The sequence below is a fragment of the Mus pahari genome, chromosome 9 (genome assembly GCF_900095145.1).
Source record: "Mus pahari chromosome 9, PAHARI_EIJ_v1.1, whole genome shotgun sequence".
Classification (NCBI taxonomy): Eukaryota; Metazoa; Chordata; class Mammalia; order Rodentia; family Muridae; genus Mus; species Mus pahari.
Window position 1 is genome coordinate 27,181,160 of NC_034598.1, and position 23,372 is coordinate 27,204,531.

General features: G+C 48.0%; 2 protein-coding genes across 2 annotated transcripts in view; one reads left to right on the forward strand and one right to left on the reverse strand.

The window, feature by feature from the left end:
- LOC110326259 (core histone macro-H2A.2) overlaps nt 1-14,580 on the reverse strand; it is a 45,309-nt gene extending 30,729 nt beyond the window's left edge. The window contains exon 1 of the mRNA XM_021204517.2: nt 14,417-14,580. The gene's annotated coding sequence lies outside the window, so the exon portion shown is untranslated. The remainder of the gene's footprint in view (nt 1-14,416) is intronic.
- LOC110326765 (translation initiation factor IF-2-like) lies at nt 12,688-16,148 on the forward strand. The gene is made up of 2 exons (XM_021205342.2): nt 12,688-12,722; nt 13,777-16,148. Exons 1-2 carry the CDS (start codon nt 12,688-12,690, stop codon nt 14,630-14,632), a joined length of 891 nt encoding a protein of 296 aa, XP_021061001.1. The 3' UTR covers nt 14,633-16,148.
- Nucleotides 16,149-23,372: the final 7,224 nt, after the last annotated feature.

Sequence of the window (23,372 nt, forward strand, 5' to 3'; positions counted from 1 at the left end):
AAAAAAAAAAAAAAAAAAAAAAAAAAAAAAAAAAAGACCAAGAGACATTTGAAGTGGAAGGAGAAAAGATGGAGAGGCCTCAACCCTACACAAAGGACCACAGGCAACTAAGGGATGCTGAGAGCAGAAGAAGTCATCCAGTACCAAATGGAAAGCCCTGGATGTCCTAAAAAGATACATATAATAAGCTGGGCGTGGTGGCACACACCTTTAATCCCAGCACTTGGGAGGCAGAGGCAGGCGGATTTCTGAGTTCGAGGCCAGCCTGGTCTATGGAGTGAGTTCCAGCAGCCAGGGATACACAGAGAAACCCTGTCTCGAACCCCTTCCCCCCCAAAAGATACATATAATAGACATTATTGAGACTAGGTAGGTTGTATTTCTGTATTTAGGAGTACATATGTACGCGCGCGCGTGTACACACACACACACACACACACAAACACCCCAATAGAAATGAAGCCATGAATTTGAAAGAGAACAAGGTCAGGGGCAAGAGGAAAGGTGTAGAAGAAGGAAAGGGAAGGGAAATGATGTAATTATATCATAGTCACATAAAATAAAAAAATTAGGACTGGAGTCATGGCTCAGAGGTTAAGAGCACCAGCTGCTCTTCCAGATGTTCTGAGTTCAATTCTCAGCAACCACACAGTGGCTCACAACCATCTATAATGAGGTCTGGAGCCCTCTTCTGTTGTGCAGGCACACATTATGGTACACATAATAAATAAATAAATAAATAAATAAACAAAAAAAAAATAGTAAGAATGATCTCACTTCGAATTCTTAAATGAAAACGATGCTTTTGAGCTGGGTACAGCAGCTGGTGTAACAGTGGGTGGAAGGTGGACATCGCTGGCTCCAAAGTGAGTTGCAGGCCAACCTGGGCTACTTGATAGCTTGCCTCTACAAAACTGGGGGCCTGCAAGATGGCCCAGTGGCTGGAGGTGCTTGCCACGAAGCTTGACAACCTGAATTCATCCTCTCATTTCCGCCACACAAATAAATAAGTACACAAATAAATGTGATAAGCAGTGGCTAAAAACAAGAAAAAGGAAGAAATCTCGCCAGGCAGTGGTGGCCATACACCTTTAATCCCAGCACTCAGGAGGCAGAGGCAGGCAGATGTCTACAAATTTGAGCCAGTTTGGTCTACAGAGTTCCAGCCAAGGTTACAGAGTAGAAACCCTGCCTTAAAAAAACAAACAAAAAGGTAAAGAAAAAAGACAATTTTTTCAAAGCAGTTACACTTCTTCCAAAAGGTATTTATTTTTGTATCTATGTTACTTCTTTAAACAAAAAACAATTTTTTTTTAATGAGTACGAGTGTTTTGTCTACATGCGCACCATGTTCATACAGTCCCTACAGAGGCCAGAAGAGGACGTCAGATCCCCTGGGACTGGAATTACAGTTCTGTGAGCTGCCATGTGGGTGCTAGGAATTGGACCTGTGTCCTCTGGGAGAGCACCCTTAACCACTGAGCCATCTCTCCAACCCTCTTATTTTGCTCTTTTTGAGACAGGGTTTTGGGGTGTGTGTGTGTGTGTGTGTGTGTGTGTGTGTGTGTGTGTGTGTGTGTCTGTGTACAGAACCCAGGCACTCAGTAATGCTACACAAATGTTCTACCAATGAGCCACACCCTTAGCATCCTCATCTTTCGGCTTTTAAAAAAGACTAGAGTCAAGCGAGAGAAAGGATGGGGCTGGATACAATTGCTGTTGCCGCTGAGTCCCAGGTCATGTCTGTTCACGTGTCTTGCAAAAGGACCTAAAATCCTAATGCTGTTTGAAGTATTCTTTTGAGATCATTTACTTTAGAACTATACAAATCAAAATTCCCCTGTGTTATCTGAAAGCGGGAAATAAAACAACCTTTAAAGACCGTTTTCTGAGACATTTTCCAACATGAAAATGAAGCACTGTCCCCGGTGGGTGAGTGGACCGTGTTAGATTGTGCTGGCACCTGTGGCATGTCCCTCCTCCGTACCACTGCGCTCCAGAAGATTGTAGTTTGTAAATATTTATGAAAACAAAACAAAACGAAACGAGGCAGACGCCACTGGGAAGTAGCTTTCTCCATCAGTCCACAACTGTCCTTCGGGAGAGTCAAATGAGATAAAATGGAGCTAAATAGGACATAAAGGAACTCAATATAAATATATGAACTATATGCAGCACTGTGTTTTAAAGGGTATGAAATAGGAAACAGCCTCTTGACAACGCGCCTCACCTAATAGAATGCTAACGTATTTTGGCGTCTTAGCCTGAGTACTGAATTGAGATAATAATAGCTGGTTAGCATTATTCTGTAGCTGTGAAACCCATTTTCAGTGATACAAGCTAAATCACTAGCTCTATTACAGTTCCATTTAGGGACTCCAAGGGCAAGCGATTACGGCACAAGTAATACTTTCCTCGACATTTCATTTTTGAGCGACTGAGAACAGTCAATGATTTCACCATACCATGTGTTAAAACAGAGTAACCATTTGTCACGTGAAGAGCGGAGCTGAAAGCAGTTTTATCAAATGATGTGAGGGTCAAATTAACCAAATTAACCAACCACGAACATGAAAACCCAGCATTAGCCCAATTGATTTAAATTATACGATTGGAAAACACATCACTCCCTTTTAAAAAAATGCATCTCCATTCATGCTGTGGAGTGGGAAGTTTGTGTGCTCTTTGAAATTCAGAGGCAAAGAACGTGGGCCACCTGGGTCATTCTAGAGGATGTCAGAAGAGATGAGGCCCAAGTGAGTGGATTTAAGATTTCATCAGAAGTCTCGGACACTGTAACTTGCTTGAGGTGTGTGTGTGTGTGTGTGTGTGTGTGTGTGTATGTGTGCATGTAACTTGTATGTGCATGTGTGTGTGCGTGTGCGCTCACACATGTGTACTCATGTGCGTGTACTCATGTGCACACACACAAATGCAAGTTTGTGGGTATGTGTGCACAAAAATACATGCAGAAGGCAGAGGTCACTTGCGAGTCTCTTATCAGGAACTACGTGTCTTGTTTTTTGAGACGTGCATGGTCCCCTGGGCTGGAGCTCAGCTGTGTGAGAGGCTGGCTGGCCAGCTCACCTGAACCAGGGATCCACTCGGCTCCAGGCGCACACCAGCAAGCCAAAGGGATTTTTGTTTTGTTTTGTGTTGTTTTAAAGTATTCATTTTGGGCTGGAGAGATGGTTCAGAGGTTAAGAGCACTGACTGCTCTTCCAGAGGTCCCGAGTTCAATTCCCAGCAACCACATGGTGGCTCACAACCATCTATAATGAGATCTGATGCCCTCTTCTGGTATGTCTGAAGACGGCTACAGTGTACTCACATAAAATAAATAAATAACTCTTTTTTTTTTAAAAAAAAGATGTACTTATTTTTATCTTGTGTGTATGGGTGTTTGGTCTGCATGTATGTCTATGCAGTATGTGCATGCAGTGCCCATGGAAGCCAGAGAAGGCGTCAGATGCCCTGGGACTGGAGTTACAGAGTTGTGAGTCACCACGTGGGTGCTGGGAATCAAACCCTCGTCCTCTGGAAGAGCAGCAAGTGCTCTTATGCACTGAGCCATTTCTCCACTCCCAAACATAAGTTTTTATGTGGGTCTGGGGATTAAACTCAGGTCTGTGTGCTTACAGGATAAGTACTTTACTGACCAAGCCATCTCTACAGCTGCACTCGGTGACTTTTAACACATTTTCTTGTCTTTCCTTGAACCCAAGCTACGTTTTGTTTTCAAACAAGAGAAAAGCAGATGTTGTTGCTGTGTTGATTTCTTCCCAGCTATCCGTATGCTGTTTTAATATAAACACAATTGGCCCTTAATGATACTAGTCATTTTGGTTTAAAAAGCTGAGTTAAAAATGTACCCCAGAAGAAAGCCAATCAGAAAGTGCACCAGTTTGCCTTTTGGATGTATTTACTTAGTATGTATGCGTGGGGCTGAGATGGTTTGTATAAGTGAGTGGCACTATTCGGAGGTGTGGCCTTGTTGGAGTGGGCGTGGCCTTGTTGGAATAGGTATGTTGCTGTGGGTTTGGGCTTTAAGACCCTCATCTGAGCTGCCTGGAAGCCAGTATTCTGCTAGCAGCCTTCAGATGAAGATGTAGAACTCTCAGCTCCTCCTGCACCCTGCCTGCCTGGATGCTGCCATGTTCCTGCCTTGATGATAATGGACTGAACCTCTGAACCTGTAAGCCAGCCCCAATTAAATGTTGTCATTATATTAGTTGTCTTGGTCATGGTGTCTGTTCACAGCAGTAAAACCCTAACTAAGACAGGGGTATATGCCATGGTGTGTGTGGGAATCAAGAGGGAAACTCTATAGAATCCTTTGTCTCTTACTTTCTGGAAGCTCTGGTCTTCAGGCTTGCAGAGGGTAAGTGCCTTTACCCACTGAAACATCTCACTAGCCCTGAGTCTACTTATTTATTGATGGAAACCAAAAACCAAAAAAACCCACAATCAACCAATCCAAAAAAAAAAAAAACAAAAAAAAAACAAAAAACCCTCAGTGTGTTTAGCCTAGCTCCTTCCTGCCTTTCTGTTCTTTAAGGATAGACAAATGAGAATCGTGGGCTAACTGTCCTGTTTTCTCAAACTCTGGCTGATTTCAACTAGTAATGGAGTTTCTTGCGAGCAGCATCCTCTGGGTTTCTCCAGGAAGGGGACTGGTGCTATCTGAGCCAAGATAAGCTGCTGAAGGAATTGGGGTGAGGGTCCCAGGCAGCTGGTGATACCTGACCAACCAAGGGTTTCCCCAGACTGGGGACGGTTTGCTCTCAATCCGATAGTCTGAGCTGAACACAGGCAGCAGGCTCTGGAGTACCCATCCCCCACTCCACTTCTACCATCCCCCTCCCCACTCTCCTTCCTTTTCCTCAGAAGTGGCTGGTGACAGGTAGTGGTGGCACATAGTGTTTGCAGATTAGTACGTGTGCCCCCCCCCCATTTCCTCCACCTCTCCCCAACTCCCTACACAAAAAAGCAGGCAGGAGCTAGACTAAACACATTGAGGGTTTTTTGTTTGTTTTCCATCAATAAATATTGGCTCTGTTATAACAGTGAAGCTTCTACTGTTCTTAGGGACCATTCCCTCTGTGGCCCCAGGGGTACCCAACGGCAGTAGAGCACTGGATTGTTTCTCAATGACCACCTGTGTGTGGCCCTCAGGCCAATCAGTAGAGTCTTTAAAACTCCTCTCTGGCTTGAACAAAAGCTTACAGGAGCTCTCATTATAGAACAAGATGGGAAAGGGCAGGGAAGGGGAGCCAGGTGCCTGGAAACCTGCTCCAGGCTCTGTGGAGTTCCTCCTGATCAAATTATGTTTTCTGATCTTTGAGGCTTTCTCAAGAAAAGACGTTCTACAGAGATCCTGAACAAAGGATCCTGTTACAAATGCTGACACCAGGAAAAGCCAGGCACATGCCCGGAGCTTTCTTCTGAAATCACTGTTGAGTTGCTTTTGATAATCGCAGAAAAAGAAAATTGACTTTAGAGCTGGAGAGATGGCTCTTTGGTTAAGGGCACTGACTGATCTTCCAGAGGTCCTGAGTTCAATTCCCAGCCATGGTGGCTCATAACCATCTGTAGTGGGATCTGACGCCCTCTTCTGGTTATCTGATGACAGCTACAGTGTATTCATATACATAAAATAAATAAATACACCTTAAAGAAAAAGAAAAGAAAACCGACTTTTTTTGAGCAAAGGAACAGCTTTGTCTCCACCACGACAGTTATACACTTTGTAAGAACACAATGTAAGAACAGCAAAGGTGAACATTCTGTTTAAGGGACGGCTCAATTTGCAAGCGTGAGGATCGGAGTCTATATTCCCAGTACCCACGTAAAAAGTCAGATGCAGCGAGATGAGTCCCTAGTTCCTGGCATGGGGAGGTCTCAGGATACAGGAGAATCCTTAGGGCTCACTAGCCACCCAGCATAGCCAAATTAGAAAGATCCAAGTTCAATGAGAGAACTTTTCTTAAAATATCAGACAGCTACACATGACTGCCCGGAGGGAGGCCAACCCAAGCAGGTCTTTCTGACTTCAAAAACCTCTCTCTGAGTTTAAGAACAGCCTGGTTTACAAAGGGAGTTCCAGGCCAGGCAGGACGACATAGATCCTGTCTCAAACAAACCAGAACAAGCCTGGTGTGGTAGCACATGCCTTTAATTCCAGCACTTAGTGGCAGAGGCAGGTGGACCTCTGAGTTTGAGACCAGCCTGGGCTACAGAGTGAGTTCAGCACAGCCAGGGCTCCCCAGAAAAACCTTGTCTTAAAAAAAACAAAACAAAACAAACAAACAAACAAACAAAAAAAAAAACGGGGCTGGTGAGATGGCTCAGCAGTTAAGAGCACTGACTGCTCTTTCGAAGGTCCTGAGTTCAAATCCCAGCAACCACATGGTGGCTCACAACCATCTGTAACTAAATCTGACGCCTTCTTCTGGAACATCCGAAGACAGCTACAGTGTACTTACATATAATAAAAAATAAATAAATTTAAAAAAAACCAACAAACACACACACAAAAAAACAACCCAACACAAACAAACAAACAACAACACCAAAAACAGGAAAAAAAAAAAAACCAAAAGAGCCAAGGAGCTGGCTCTGGGGCTGGGGTCCTGCCTGGGCCAGGGCCTGGACTCTAGGTCTGGATCCTGGGCCAGGGCCTGGGGTCTGGGGCCGGGGGCCAGAGCTCTGGGTCTAGATCCTGGGCCAGGGCCTGGGGTCTGGGGCCGGGGTCCTGGGCCAGGGCCTGGGCTCTGGGTCTGGGTCCTGGGGTCTGTGGCCCGGGTCCTGGGCCGGGTCCTGGGCTCTGGGTCTTGATCCTGGGCCAGGGCCTGGGGTTTGGGGCCAGGGGCCTAGGGCTGGGGCTGGTGAAGGCATTTGATGCCAAGCCTGATGACTTGAGTTCCATTCCTAGAGCCTACATGGTGGAAGGAGAGAAATCCTTCAAGCTGTCCTCTGACCTCTGACCTCTGACCTCTGCACACAAATACACACCCACCCCAAACAAATGTTTAAGAAAAGGGTGGTCAACCTTTAGCCTCCACATATATACACACACGCGTATACCTACAGACATATAATCATATATCACATGGACATACATGCAGAGTTCTGGGCCCAGGATAACTTGAATTCGTTATCCCTTGATTGAAATTCCGCAAGACTCATCAATTTGCAACCTCCCTGTGCTGATGGGGAACACACTGGATTATCCTCTGACCTGAACATTTATGCCATCTATCCCGGAAGCTGCCAGCCTGACCTCTCCGTAGGCCACCACCACTGTTTATAATTTTATGCTTTATTGAGCATCAGTTACACCGTCCTGTGTGTACATTGCCCACAGGACTGCCTAGCAAGCACAGGCCCGGGGGACAGGAGAACTGGATTTAACTGGATTTAACCTTATTATGCTTCTGCCCAATCATGGGAACAGCCAAACTGAGGCCTATGAACTATATCCCTAAAGTGACATTTCCTATCCAGAAACAACCGTCAGATCTTGAGGCAGACTGATGTCATTTTAGGTTTAAAAAAAAAAAAAATATGGGGAGAAGCCAGCATGGAGACAGGCAGGAGCTCCTGATCCCATGTGGTTTTAAACAGACACAAGTAGCTAAGATCTTCACAAGGTGAGAATAATTGGGGTAAAGCTTTTATCATTATCAGTTGGCTCTGAAATTATCGTATTGGCATCTTGTAAATTGTGATCTTATTGTTGTATACATCTGATTGGATCATTTAAAAAATACATACACAGACACACACACATATATATGGCTAAGGCTGGCAAGATGGCTCAGTGGGTAAGGATACTTGGTGCCAACCTGACAACCAGAGTATGGGACACACATGGGAAAGGAGGCGACTGACTCTGGCAAGCTGTCCTCTGAACTCTGTGTGCTCTACAAACTCTACCAACTCAGCGGCATGTATGTGCAGTAGCATGGCCTGTGTACACCCACATACATAGATACACACAATAAATAAATGCTGAAATTAAAAAAAAAAAAAAGTAATTTAGTGACTCTTGTAACATCAGGAAATTAGCTGAGGTGGCGTCGCCGGGCTGGTGGCCCGTGTGTACGTCTGGTCCCTATTTCTGTCAAAGCATGGGAATTTTGGCCTGGGTTACTTACTCCATTCAAGGCCCAAATTGGCAATGCCAGTCAAATAAATCGGGCAAAGTATGATGGCTGCCAGGATGGATAGACGAACATCAAGGGCTTCAGAGACAGCGCCAGATTTATCTCACTTAATACTCTGTGACGAAACAGTTCAAAGCACAGCGCTAAAGTAGCGCCATCAGAGTCTCTTTATCTTTCGTTTGTCACAGCACGGGAGGGGTTTCCTGGCAGTGATGCAATTAAGTTTTATAAATAAAAAATAAAAATGTTCGTACTTCACAAAATCTGCAAGAATCAAACACAGACTCAGTAAAGTGTTGGGAGCACTTACAGGGCACGCTGGCAGGCTTCCTGGGCTGGAGTCCCTTGGCACCTCCTCAGCCTTTGCTTTCTTTCTGAAGGACAGGGATAGTAACATCAGCGCTATCTGTGGCGCCGTGGTCAGGACTAAATCCGTTCATTCATATCAAGTTATCGGAATAGAACCTGGCTGGCAGTGCGCATGTAATCAACACAAACTTTTAAATTATTGCATTTCAATTATTTATCTGTCTATCCATCCATCCACTCACCAATCTATCTATTCACCTACCAATCTGTCTATCCATCCACCCACCCACCCATCCATCCATCATCTATCTATCCATGCACCCGTTCACCACTGTCTGTCTGTCCACCCATTCACCTGTCTGTCTATCTATTCATCTGTCTGCCTGTCCATCTAACCCATCATCCATCCATCCATCCATCCACTGATCTATCTGTCCTTTCATCTGTCCATCCATCCACCCACCCACCCGTCTGTCTATCCATCTACTTGTCTGTATGTCCACCCTACCCTATTTATCTATCATTTATCTGCCTGCCTATCATCTATCTATCTATCTATCTATCTATCTATCTATCTATCTATCTATCTATCTATCTATCATTGTGTGTATTCACGCATGTACCACGGGACTCCTTTGGAGTACAGAGGATTGCCTGAAGGACTTGGGTCTCCTCTATGACCATGCAGTCAGTCAGGTCACCAGATTTGGTAGCACGCTCTTTATCACTGAGCCAACACACTGGCCCTCAACATGAACTCTTTGGTTTGTTTCTTCAAATGAAGCTATTACAAAACAATTTAAGTTATGTTTCTTTATGAGTGTGTGTGTGTGTGTGTGTGTGTGTGTGTGTTAGTGCATACCACAGATGACAACTTTTAGGAGTCAGGAAAAGACCTGACACAGCTACACTGTCTGTGAAATCTCACCTGGAACAACACCCCTCCTGCCCCCTGCCCCCCCCCCCCCCCCCCCCAGTTCCTGATCCTTCTTTTTCTACTCGGTTGGAAGCATCACCTCTTACAAGTCCTTGCATAGTGCTAGGGATACAGTTGACATTTAATAGGTATTCCTTAAATGAGTGGATAATTTAAAGTGACTTAAATATTTTGCTTCAAAAGCATTTTTTCTTTTTCTTAAGAACTCCTCCACTTAAAAATTTATGTATATGAGTACACCGACACTGTCTTCAGACACCAGAAGAGAGAGCATTGAATCCCATTACAGATGGTTGTGTTGAGGTCAATACTGGGATTTGAACTCAGGACCTCTGGAAGAGCAGTCAGTGCTCTTAACCACTGAGCCATCTCTCCAGCCTTTCAAAAGCATTTTTAAAACCAGCAAGATAGCGAGGTAAGAAAGGATGACTGCGGCAAAGCCTGCAGACCTGAGTTCTAGTCTCAGTATCCACAAGGAGGAGGAGGAAACTGAGAACAGCTGGCTCTTGAAAGTGGTCTTCAGACATCCCAAAACAGTAATGATTTTTTTTTTAAAGCTTTTACAAAAGCATCATTAAGGTTTCTTCTTCATTTTGTGAAATGAAGTATCGTTTCAAATAGCCATCATACCCTTCGATTTAAATCCTAAGAGAAATTCCCTGTCTTCCAGCTGTGGCTGGAAACATAACCTTTCCTTGCTGCCACCGGACTCCCAGGCACGGGATGTGGCTCAGGGGGCTCAGCTGGAGGAGTGCTGTCCACGAATCCTGAAGCTCTGGCTTTGCATCTCATCGATTGTATAAACTAGGTGTGTTGGGTGCTTGCATGTAACCTGGGGACTTGAAAGGTAGAGGGAGGAGGATGGGGGTCTCAAGAATGATCAGGAAGATCACTCTTGGCCAGAGTTCAAGGCCAGCCTGGGCTAAAACAAAAGAAACACCCACTCCCCTTTCTCTTTTCTTATCTCCAGCTTCCTCCTAAACTTCCCACGGACCCATTCAGTGAAAACCACTGGAGCCTTCTTTTAGTTCATCCTTGGTAGTCCAGGCCTGAACTCAGCCTTGCTGGGATGTCAGATAAAATCTTATGGGAGATGGAGGACGTGAGGGAGCACCTCTTGCCTCGTCTCTCAGCCACTTCCATCCAATCCTCCCACCTTCTCTAGTAAGCCTAGACCCGCTCCTCCCTTCCAGTCTGAAATCCTCTCCTTCCTTTAAACCTTTCGGCACGTTGTGGATTTTCACCCCTGTTATCCTGTACCATTTCCAAACAACCTGATGCATGTACCTGGTCAAGCAATCCACAGATTGACCGATGCGTACAACACCAAAGGTCACGGCAGCCACGGTAGCTGGGATCTAAAGCTCTTCACACTGTGACTATCTTCTTCACACTTTCCACCCATTCACACGGTATTTTCATTTGTAGAGCTCTACAGCTTATCTTTTCATGTGTCTGTAATTTGCCCCTTTCTTTATTGATAGCATGCCTTGATGATCTTTCTCTGTATATACACACCAATTTTATTCTTTTTAATGGCTGTCTCATATCCCAGAACGTAGGTGTGTGAGGGATGCTGGAGCATTCCTTACTATTGGCTGTTACTGGGTTTTCCATGTTGAAACTACCAAAGCTCTGCCATGAAGGTTTGCACACAGGGAGCTCACTGTCTGCATCAGTGGGACATATACCGAGAAACAGAATGCTAGGGAGATAGACGGCTTAGAGAGAAAGGTGCTTGCTGTCAAGCTTCATAACCTGAATTTGATCCCCAGGACCAACACAGTGGAAGGAAAGGACCAGTTCCAGCAAGCTGCCCTTTGACCCCCACCCTCACACTACACACAAAGTAAGTAAATACAACAGTATCAGAAAAAAGTCCTAACTGCCACTTTATAGCATGTGCCTATTATATACTTAGTGGTGCCAAGCTCAGGGCTAGGGAGATGTCTCCTTGGGCCAAAGCTCTTGCCACCCAAGCATGAGGGTCTAAATTCAAATCCTTGAACCCAGGTCAAAGCCCAATGCGCTCTCTCTCTCTCTCTCTCTCTCTCTCTCTCTCTCTCTCTCTCTCACACACACACACACACACACACACACACACACACACACACACGTAAAAACCAATGCCTAACTGCCATGCACGCAGTCTTTGTCCACAGGCACACACCCCTAGGCAATAGAAGGTACCCAATTTCCCAAGAGCACAAGTAAGTGATAAAATTTTGTTCACAGTCATCTATAGGATGGAACACAGGGCCCCCAATGGAGGAGCTAGAGAAAGAACCCAAGGAGCTGAAGGGGGCTGCAACCCTTTAGGTGGAACAACAATATGAACTAACCAATACCCCCAGAGCTCATGTCTCTAGCTGCATATGTAGCAGAAGATGGCCTAGTTGGCCATCATTGAGAAGAGAGGCCCCTTGGTCTTGCAAACTGTATATGCCCCAGTACAGGGGAACGCAGGGGCCAAGAAGTGGGAGTGGTTGGTTAGGGGAGCAGGGTAGTGGGAAGGTAGGGAGGGTATAGGGGACTTTTGGGATAGCATTTGAAATGTAAATAAAGAAAATATCTAATAAAAAAATTAAAAAAATTTTTTTTCCTGTGTTGGCTACATTTTTATTTTAGCATCTCCCAGACTGGAAGTGGGATGCTCACAGAGAGTGGAGCCCCGATTTCCTTAAATCCATGTTGATCTCTCTGCCTGGATCTGTTTAAGAGTTCCTGCTCGGGCTGGAGAGATGGCTCAGCAGTTAAGAGTACTGACTGCTCTTCCGAAGGTCCTGAGTTCAAATCTCAGCAACCATATGGTGGCTCACAACCATCTGTAACAGCACCTGACACCTTCTTCTGGTGTGTCTGAAGACAGCTACAGTGTTCTTACATATAATAAATAAATAAATTAAAAAAAAAAAAAAAGAGTTCCTGCTCAGTGAGCACAGGCTGGCTGACCCCTAGCAGATCATATGTCTTTTCTGCTCATCTCTACAACACACACTTTTCAAAGGCACTTAACAAGATGGCAACTAACTTTAAGGCGATTTCTTACGAATAAAAGATTACGAGAATTCAATTTTTGCACGGGCCTCTCTGTGGGTGTTGATCTCTTCCACTTAAAGCTGTCTGCCACAGAATTCACCTCCAGCTTCTGTAGCAGGAGGTAGAGAAAACAGGGTTTAGTTGTCTCAGGTGGTAGCCAGCAGGGGGTCCGGGCTCACTGTGGCACAGCAGGCCATAGGCACCCCACAAGCCTGGCAGTCAAGGCGGAGGACTATGGATAGGGTCAGAATCTTTCTGGATCCAGAGAGGTAAGTTCTTTTCATGCAGTTCTGAAATAGCAGAAACTGTGAATCACATCTAAACGCTAAGAGCGGATCCAGGCGGGGACAGGAGACACTGGAGGAGAGGAAGACAGTATTTTAAGAGGGAATTTGGATGCAAGGAAAGAGATCTTGCTGATATGAGTTATTTTATTATTAAGATACAATTTCCTACAGCGGGATTTCGATATTTGAGTTCCTGCCTTTCAATATGTCTGAAAACTCCAAGGCACCGTCTGCGGGTCCTGGAGTTCTGAACATTTACTTGTGAGAGTTCTCTCTACGGTGTAAGGAGGAACCGCTTTCAGTCTGGCAGAAGGAGCGGGCTGGGGACTATGCACAGTTTAATTTGTGTTTAATTTGTTTTGAGACGTTAAAAGCAAAGACATTATACTCTGAATAAGGTTTTCTTCTCCCACCCACCCCCACTGAATAGTTTTAATTCAACGTAAACAGACGCTGAACCATTGATCTCGCCTGGGGCCTCCTGGGGTGTGTGGCTTCTCGCTGTGATTCCCCTGAAGCCAGCTCACCTGGAGAACTGCTTTCCAGTCTGGGCAACCCGAGCCCAGTTCCCAAAGCGTCCGTCCACGCTTTGTTTTTTTGCACTGGCCCCTTTCCCACTTCGGCCCAAACGCTGCAGTAATGGCCAGGCCTAAATCAGGCCCACCCGTGGCTCATTTGAAGCCCAGGCACCATCAGTAATGCTGAGCTCCTGAAGGAAGCTCAGTTGGCTTTGGGTGGCGGGGGGTGGGGTTCGATGCCCCTTTGGCCATTGTTGAGAGGAACAAAGAGGGCAGGAGCTGAGGGCGCCCCCATGAGGAAAGGCGTGGAAAGCCACTCTGGGGAGCCATCCTAGGCTAGCGGGGCTGGAAAGCGGTGCATCTGGATGGCGCTCTGGCAACCGGGGAGGCAGGGCTGATTCTTACCCGCGGCAGCGGCTGCCGCCTTTTCCTGACTTGACTTTGATCCCCCTCTTCTTGATATTGTTACTATTATTATTGTTATTTTCCCGCGCAAATTAAGCAGCTGGGACCGGTAGGACGAGCCGCTCAGGGGCCGCCATTTGCCGGTGGAAGCACCGATCGCCCCGGAAAGGGAACCCGAGGGGAGTGCTCGGCCCCGCGTCCTCCTCCGCCGCGGCGCCCGCAGCATCCCGGCTCCGCGCCCGCGCCGCCCCGGCGTCTCTGCGTCCTCCTCCATTGTCAGCCCCGCGCCCAGCTCGGCAACCCGGAGGCCCTGGTCGCGCGCCCTCGGCCCTTGCGAGCCAGGGTCCCCCTCCCGGTCCCCTCGGCGCCCGGGCGCCTCCCTCCTCCCTCCCCCGCTCCCCGAGCTCCGCATCCTCGAAGCCCAGGGCTCCCAGCACCGCCAGCCTGGCCGCGGGACCCCGCATTTCTGCATCCTCCCTGCTTGGCCCAGGGTGCCCCGGCCCCTCGCCAGCGGCGGGCATCGCGCGGCGCCTTCGGCATATCCCCCTTTTATCTCCCGAGGAAGCAAGTTGGGCAGATCGATTTATTAATTTCTGTGGCAGAGGTGGGTCGGTGACCGGGGTGCGCCCGCAGGGCTGCAGCGGAGAGGCGCCGTGGCTCCCTTCGGCCCCTGCACTGCCCGGGCAAGAGGGTTTTGTTTCCAGACCCCCGGCGCCCCCCGAAACAATGATGCCACGGGCATGGCGGGCTCACCTGGTGCTGCACCGCGGGCTCCGGGCGCCCGGTGGCCTAGTGCGCGCCAATCCCGGCCGCAGGTTCGGCCCGCGTACCGCCGGTGCTGGGCAGGACCCTGCCTTTCTTGGGGTTGTATCTGTGCGTGTCAATGGCGGCAAGCGGCAGTTCTCCGGGCCGCGGATAGTAGCGGGGGGAGGAGGAGGAGGGAGAAGGGATTGCTCCTTCTCCACATAACCACCTCTAGGAGGAGTCGCTCAGCCTCATCCCCCGCCAGCCCAGGCTCCGCGACGGGTCCGGGGGCTTTCGTGGGGCTTGATGAGCTATTGTCCTTCTGCAGTGGAACCACAGGGCCTGCGCCTCGCGGAGCTGTCGGTTGCGAGGACCCGGCTTCCCTAGAGCCCGGCACGGAGGCCTTGTGGTCACCAGCCACAGGCTCCAGATAGCTCGACTCACCTTTACTGGGCGAAAGAGGTGTGGGCGTTCATCTGCCCATTACGGGATGAGAAGGTGAACGAAAAAAAAAAAAAAGAAAAAAGCAAGCCACGTTGGATGCAGCCCTGATCTGAAATTATTACCAAACACGTTACTGTGTCGCGCACGGCGCCAAAGGAACCGAGAATTTATTCTGGTGATTCGCTAGTAGTGATGGAGATCCAGATGTGCTTCCTGGTGGATGAAGACCGTGTGCCCGGCATCATTTAAAGATTGGGTTGCGTTAATTTGCCATCTCCCGACAGTTATTGAGGTTAAGCACAAAGAGTGTGTCTGAAGAAGCATTTTTTAAAATTGGTTTCTGGAAAATTCATTGTGATGGCGGTGCAATGGACAGTATCAGGTGACACGACACTGGGCGCGTGCAGTTGCTTGGTCCCTGATGAAAAACCATGTTGTCTTTTGTACTGTGAACCCTGTCAAGGGCACATGGCTCTGGGGCCAGTCACCATAAGCATTCACTTGAATGGACGGTCCATGGTGCCTCAGATGTTTTCCTGCATGAATCAGAGGACTCTGAGAGGGAACCTTTTGATCTCTGCAAAAATATAAAAAAACGTGAAGCTGAAATCTTTAGCAATGAGCGAATGGACGTTGCCCAAACCCGTGACCTTCTGTATGTGTGCTCGCTGCCACAAACTAACTATACTTGTATCTATGTACGCAGTGGGGGGACATTGGGGGTCACCAAAGACCTGTGATTGCCTGGGTGGAGAGAAGTTAACCACTCAACCACCCTCGCCATTTTATCGAGCCGGCAGCTGGCATTTATAGACTGTGCTTTCCATTGAGAATGTGTATTTTAAGCTTGAGTGTTTTGCTGAGAACCAGCCATCTCTTCTGCTCTCCCCGCAAACCATGCATGGTTCATTCTGCTGTAAACATATCTCCCATAGCGGGGACCCCACAGTATGAGAGAGGACAGACAGACAGCCTTGAGGCTCCTCAAGAAGAAGCCCTTGATGCTCTCTGGGGATGACCCTCCTGTCTTTTGTTTTGGAAATCCTTACCAGGCCAGAAGCCCAGACAGGACACCATCCTCTTTGTGTTTAAAGGATTTCAAATGGCCGCCCGAGATGTCTCCTGGTAGCTATTCCTGCACATTCCTAAAGGGAGTGCCCATCTTTCTTATTAAAAGAAAAAAAAAATCAAAAAACAAAAAAACTTCAGGCCGGCATTCAAAAGAGTTCTAGCACCGGGGCTGGTGAGATGGCTCAGTGGGTAAGAGCACCCAACTGCTCTTCCGAAGGTCCAGAGTTCAAATCCCAGCAACCACATGGTGGCTCTCAACCATCCATAGCAAGATCTGACTCCCTCTTCTGGAGTGTCTGAAGACAGCTACAGTGTACTTACATATAATAAATAAATAAATCTTTAAAAAAAAAAAAAAAAAAAAAAGAGTTCTAGCACCTTGTAGGAGAATTTGGCTATCGCTCCCAGGCCCCAATCAGCCAGCCTCACAGAAATGTAATGACTTATTCATTGGCACATAATAGTCACATTCTCTGTAATTTCTACTAAAAGTGGTATATGTGGCTAGGCATGGTGGCACACGCCTTTAATCCTAGCACTTGGGAGGTAGAGGTGAGTGGACTTCTGTGAGTTCAAAGCCAGCCTGCTGGAGACCCTGTTTCCAAACAACAATAACAACAACAGAACCATTTTAATGTGATTAATTTTTATTTTATTTCATTCTTCTTCTTTTCTACCCTTTATATTTGAGACAAGGACCATAGAGCCCTGGCTGGCTTGGAGATTGACATGTAGACCAGGCTGGCCTCAAAGCCACAGAGGTCTGCCTTCCTCTGTCCTCTGAATGCTGGGATCAAAACTTGTGTCACCATGCCCGACTTCCTTTTTTCTCTTCTTTCCTTTCTTTTGACACAGTCTCAAGTAGCTTAGGCTAGCCTTGCACTTGCTGCGTAGGCAGGGAGGACCTTGAACTCTTGATCCTTCTGTCCCCAAATTTAGGGGTTACAGGCTGGATGTGTGTGACTCCTCTGGAACTCATCTCAACTAGTATTTGGTTATGTGCTATCCAGAGAAAGGAGGAAGCCGAGAGGGCTATTCAAGAACCTCCCCTTTCATTCTGGCAGTTTCTGCAGATATAGAACCCCACTTAAGATGGGGTTACATCCCTGTGAACCCAGCGAAAGCCGAGTAAGACATTAAGGCTGAGCACAGTGTGTGGTGGCATATTGGTAACCTTCTGTTAGCTAGTTGGGAGTAATGGCTCCTCACCCCTCCCAGCATCCCAAAGATGTGCATCTCCACACATCACTGGTACAGAGTGGAGATTCAAAACTCCAGGAATGGCTTCTTTTTTTTTTTTCGAGACAGGGTTTCTCTGTATAGCCCTGGCTGTCCTGGAGCTCACTTTGTAGACCAGGCTGGCCTCGAACTCAGAAATCTGCCTGCCTCTGCCTCCCAAATGCTGGGATTAAAGGTGTGCGCCACCACGCCCAGCTTCAGGAATGGCTTCTATTGAATGCAATTCTCTCAGGCCACGGTAAAGCTGAGAAGTGGGAAGTTAGGGACCAGCTCTAAATGATGCAGTCACTCGGAGTGTGAAAGTATGTGTGTGTGTGTGTGTGTGTGTGTGGTCATCAACTCCATAATGCACTGTGTTTAGCAGCAGAATCAAAACTTCATAAATCAAAACATGATTAGATGCAATGGCCCAGCCAAGGCCACCCAGCAAACCACAGGCAAAGCTTTCATGAGGAGACATCCAGCCAATTCAGTCTCTACCAGCTCCAATTTTTTTAGGAAATATAGGGGACAGATGTACAACTTCCAATGTGCAGATGGAGTTCAACTGCTCATGTTATGAGGCGCTTTTAACACAGAATCAGAAATCCACCACTGAGAGGTATCCACTCTTATTGTTTAGAGCAGCTTCCTGCCAAGGGAAACATTCTTTCCAAAGGCCAAGCAGGGGATGCTGGGGAGGGGGCTCATCAGCAGACTCCACGCATGATCTGGGAAAGTTGAAACTTTCAAGATTCAGCAAGGCCTCACTCCAAGGTTAAAGAAACAGTGAACAACTTGGGGACCGGAGTCTGACCAGCTGCCTTGCAGATAACTTCTCTGACCTCTTGTGCTGCCTACAAGTTAGCTGGGCAGAGAGCTCTAAGGTTGCAGGCTTTGTGAGGGTTCGCTGGTGTTGGGTGGACTTTTTGGCGATGTAGCTGCTTTTGAGTCAGGTCCTGTAAGGACCCCATTACCCGTACTTCTGTTAGTGACCCCAACGAAAGCTCATGGGTTCCCAAGTTTGACTTAGGTGTAATTGTTACTTTGATATGTGGCAGGTTCCTTCCCTGGGATGAATGAGTACAGGAACCTACTGCCCCACCCCCACCCGTGTGTGCATGTGTGTGTGTGTGTGTGTGTGTGTGTGTGTGTGTGTGTATTGTGTCTCCCCAGGAAAATTCTTTCACACAACAGTGTATAACTAGGTTACATTTAAAACAGTCAACAGACAGGCATGTGGCCCAGTGGTAGAATGTTTGCTTATCTTGCCCAAGGCCCTGGGTTCACTTCCTCGCTCCCCCCTCGCCCCAACCCAGTGCTACAAAACCACAGGACAATTAATTGTTGATGGGATCGTAAATTTAAATCTAGAGGGCGGGCTAGCTCAGGGAGCCTCCTGTCAAGGAAGGTGTGGAGTCATAAATAATAATGAGAGCCCATACTTATGGGCTCCATGATGGTTGTACTGAATGGTGCACCACATCTATGCTAACTCGCTTGATCCTTCCAGGTGTACCACATCTTAAGGCAGAGAGTTGGTGAGGGGCAGCATCTGATTCACACTTAGTTACCACCTTAACTGGAGGTCCGGGGAGTAACTTCAAGCAAAGGGAGTTTTGCACTCGGATCACTTGATTGACAGCTTCTTGGACCGCTCCCAAACTGTATCCTCAAGATCGGGCAGTTAGCCTAACTAACGGTAGGAGGTGGGCTGCTGACAGTTTTTATTGGGAACGTTTTCTTAACCCTTGACCTGTGTGTGTATAATGTGATGAATCCATGTATTGATTCTGAGTTGAGGCCATTAGTGACTGGGATGTGTAGGGTAGAGAGCCAGGGGGAAAAGCCCCTGCCCCTGGCTTGACTCCAGGTTCCAAAGCTTGGTGTTGGCTGTTCATGCCAATTCAAAGGGCAGGGGTGGCCTTCTCTGCCGTGCACAGAGACGCCTCTTGTAGACCCCACCCCTGGAGACCTCCAACCACCAGGTCTCACTCCCACGCTACTCTGGTGGCCAGGCCTGGCCCTTTGAGTGGCCAGCTCCCAAACCCCAGGCACTCCAGTGACCAGGCACCACCCACAGAAGTTGGCCATTCCCAGCAACCTCCTATCCCCCTCCGCCCTTCAACCCCCCCCTCCCAGAGAATGGCCAGGCCCTGCCCTACAGAAAAAAAAAATGCCACCAATCCCTGAGTCTTTTCCACAATCAGGCCACATAATCCCTCCAATCCCAGGCCACCTAGGAAAGCTCCTTCTCTCCGCTCCAAGAAACACTATATAAATCCTGTCTTTAGCTCAGTTCTCTGCTGCTTCTCACCTGAGCAGCTGCAGTCGCCTTTCTGGTGTGGTTTGTTTGTTTTTTTCCCCCTCTCCCAATAAATCTTTTGTTTGAGGTTTGTTGTGCAGTGTGACTTTGTGATACTCCTTGGCTCACACTGCCAGGATACCTTTCCCCTATGAGCTGTAACACTTAGACTTGGAGAGCCCTGCCTCCCCCTCATAGTTTAACAGCCAAACAATGTTTCAGAGTTAACTGTCAAGCAATACTTTCGGCCACGCCCTCCTTTTCCACTAGCCCACTGCGCATGCGGACACTCCGAAGCTTCAGTAAAAGCCTGCCTCTCTGCTCAGTCCTTCTCCTTTCCTGGTTCAGAGGCAGCTGCCATTCTGTTCTTCCCCATAGAGCTCTTGTGTGAGGTTTGTTGCTTGGCTCCCAATTGTCAAGACACCCTTGTGCCAGAAAAAAAAAACCTGTGTAGTGACTCAGATTTGATGCTCCCGGTGCCTGTGCTCCCTCTCAGGGTCTGAGCTTGCCTTAGTTTGGGTTTTATTGCTGTGAACAGACACCATGACCAAGGCAACTCTTATCAAGGCAAACATTTAATTGGGGCTGGCTTACAGTTTCAGAGGTTCAGTCCATTATTATCAAGGCAGGAAGCGTGGCAGCATCCAGGCAAATGTATGAAGGAGCTGAGAGTTCTACATCTTGATCCAAAGGTAGCCAGGAAAATACGGTCTTCCAGGCAGCTAGGAGGAGTGTCTCAAAGCTCACCCCCATGGTGACATACTTCCTCCAACAAGGCCACACCCACTCCAACAAGGCTACACCTCCTAATGGTACCACTCCCTGGGCCAAGCATAGTCAGATCACCACAGAGCTCCACTAGGACTCAACCTGTCACCTCCAGTGCACCTACAGCAAATTCACTGGCTGGCTCCTCAGTAGCTCCTCACTCCATCGACCAGCAGTAGTTGGGAAAGTTCCGCCCTTCAGTCAGCGTAAACACTTCTGTGAGTCCAAGGAAGTGGCCACTGAACTCCCGGCACACCTCTGGTACTCTTGGAGGTGGTCACCTGCCAGTCTGCATACCAGGCACTGTTGGCCTCCAGCCCGGCTGGCTGGAGTGGCCAAAGAGTTACGGCTCTCTGAGGGGAAGCCAGAGCAAGGTGGGCTGCTGGACCTTTTCCGAGGCTGCCATTGCTATGGAGTTGGATATGCAGGGGGCATTGAGACACAGAGGGCAGCTAAGGACCAAGGTCGAGGCCACCGAGCAGGAAGATTCAGTGACAAAAGCTTGCAGCTCGATAAGACAGGCACTCTCAGATGATCTTTGGTGAAATAACTCGTCCTATTCCTTGTGAATAGGACCTTATAAACATTTTCGGGGTGGGTGGGATCTGGAGGCAGATGCTTTCTATTGGCTTGATCTGAGATGTTAGGGATGCCTCATCTGCATGAGGAAGGACTTCAGGTGTCGTCCCTAGGAGACTGATGAGGCTGATGACTGATTGTCCCAGTCCTCTCAAACAGGTTTCATGATCATGTGTTCCGGGACAGGAACCTGGTCAGGAGTAGTTTTAAGCGCCTACCGTTCTCAATGATAAGAGCTGGTTCCTCAATCTGCTCGACCTTACCAGGTTTTCTGTCTGGTGGCATGATCATGTCCCCACAGTCATCTTTAGCAAACCCCATCATCCCCATCCTTGGAGCTGCAATCCTGCAGCTTCCTGTAGGCTGTTGTGACCCTTTGTTCTTTACTCCCTTTTCTGCCCTCTCCCCTCCTCCCATGCCTGGAGTCCACAGCTTCTTATGCCCTGGGGCTTTTCTGATACTATTGGACCCCATTCCTCATCCCTGTGGATGAGACCTTGTTCCTGAACTAAGTTTGGCATCACCTTCTGGGAAGCCTTCAGGCCTCATCGAAAGCCCTGGTACCAGACGTCGAGCCTCCTTGGGCTGTTAGTTCTGACCCCCATGAGTGATGATGACTGATTAAATGGCCCGGTCTTCCATTCAAATGGCCAACCAGATCTCAATGTTTTGGGGTTTTTAAATTTTGTTTTGTTTTTTTGATTTTTCGAGACAGGGTTTCTCTGCATAGCCCTGACTGTCCTGGAACTCACTCTGTAGACCAGGCTGGCCTTGAACTCAGAAATCTGCCTGCCTCTGCCTCCCAAGTGCTGGGATTAAAAGCTTGAGCTACCACTGCCTGCTTAGATCCCAATGTTATTCAGGACCTTTAGAACTCCTGCGAGCAATCATTGGAAAGGGGAAGAGTTTCGAACCTATGTCCACGCTTTCTCTTACCTCTGATCCAAACTCTCTCTCTTTTCTCTCTGTTCTCCCTGTTCTTCCACCCAGCCCCTCCTAACCATGAAGCCTGAGCGCGATGATTCTTCCACTGCTTTCAATCCAGCTCCCCAGCCTCCCCCCATGCCCTGTATTGGCCTCAACCCACTGCTCCCTCTCTTCCCCAGCCCCTTTGGCTTCCCTTCTTCCTTCCCAGCCACAAGCCATCCATATCAACCCTCCATGGCACCCACTTTGAGCCCCCTGGATTCCTTGGTCCTCTGGCTACTTGCTTCCACTCTGCCATGGAATTCCCCTACCTCCATCTACCCATCTACCTGGCCTAATCTGGCCTAACCAGGCCATGTTTTTCCCTTTGCCAGAAGTTGCCAGGGTGGACAGCCTGCTCAGGGTACATGTCCCCTTCTTGTTAAGCAAACACTCAAATAGAAAAGTGACTGGGGTCTTACAGGCTAATACTTCCATCTTCATTGAAGAATTCTAATATATTACCCAGTCCTTTTTTTTTTTTTTTTTAAGATTTATTTATTATATGTAAGTACACTGTAGCTGTTTTCAGACACCCCAGAAGAGGGCATCTGTTCTCATTACAGATGTTTGTAAGCCACTGTGTGGTTGCTGGGATTTGAACCAAGAACCTTTGGAAGAGCAGTCAGTGCTCTTAGCTGCTGAGCCATCTCTCCAGCCAATATTACCCAGTCTTACAAGCTCAACATTTGTGACATTCCTGTGATTCTCACCAAGAACCTTCTCCTCAAGGAACAGGCTAGGCCACACCCTGATGAAATTCACCAAACTAATGTTGTCTACTCAGTTGAGACCAAGGTGGTCTGTGACCAGACCCTGACTGTAACTACAGTACCCCAGGGGACATACTAGCCAGGGATCAATGTATAACTTGCCTCCTGCCTGGTCTCTGTAAGGCTCCCCTTAAAGCAATAAATTATGAAAAAAGCCAAAGAGATCATCCAGAACAAACACAAAGACTCACCTAGTTCCTAGGCCCCCTTACAAATGCCCTGTTTCAATATGCCAGTCTGGATCCTGAGGCCCCAGACAGGAAACAGCTCTTTATGATCTTCCAGATTGTCCTGACATTGGGGCCTGATTTAAACACCCAGAGAGAGGACCTCTGACTCCACAGGCAGAGGTTTTAGCACTGGCCTTTAAGGTATACCATGGGAGAGATGAAAAAGCCTGAAAACAAAACTACCCGATACTGACTGAGGCCTTTCAGCTGGCTGTAGCTACTTCTCGGGCTCTCTCACCTCCCAAAGCCTGAGAACTTCTGGGTCCCTGCTTCAAATGCCCTCAGAGAAGTCACTGGGCCTGGGCCTGCACAAGCCCTCATAATCTACCTTGACCATGTCTAAAGTGCCATCAAAAGGGACAATGGGCTGACGGCTGTCCCCATGTCCTTCAGGGCGTGTGGGCATCAGGCCCAGATTGTCCTCTACTTGACCTCTTAGGCATGGACAACTGAGAGAGTCTGGGCTTCCTTGGCCAGACCTCTGCCATTTCCGGCAGGGAGCCCTGCGTGGTCATCACGGTACCATCCCCTTCCCTCTGGACACTGGGGTCACCTTCTTGGCCCTGCCTGAGTTTTGGGGACCCATCTCCCCTTCTCATTCCCCTATTGTT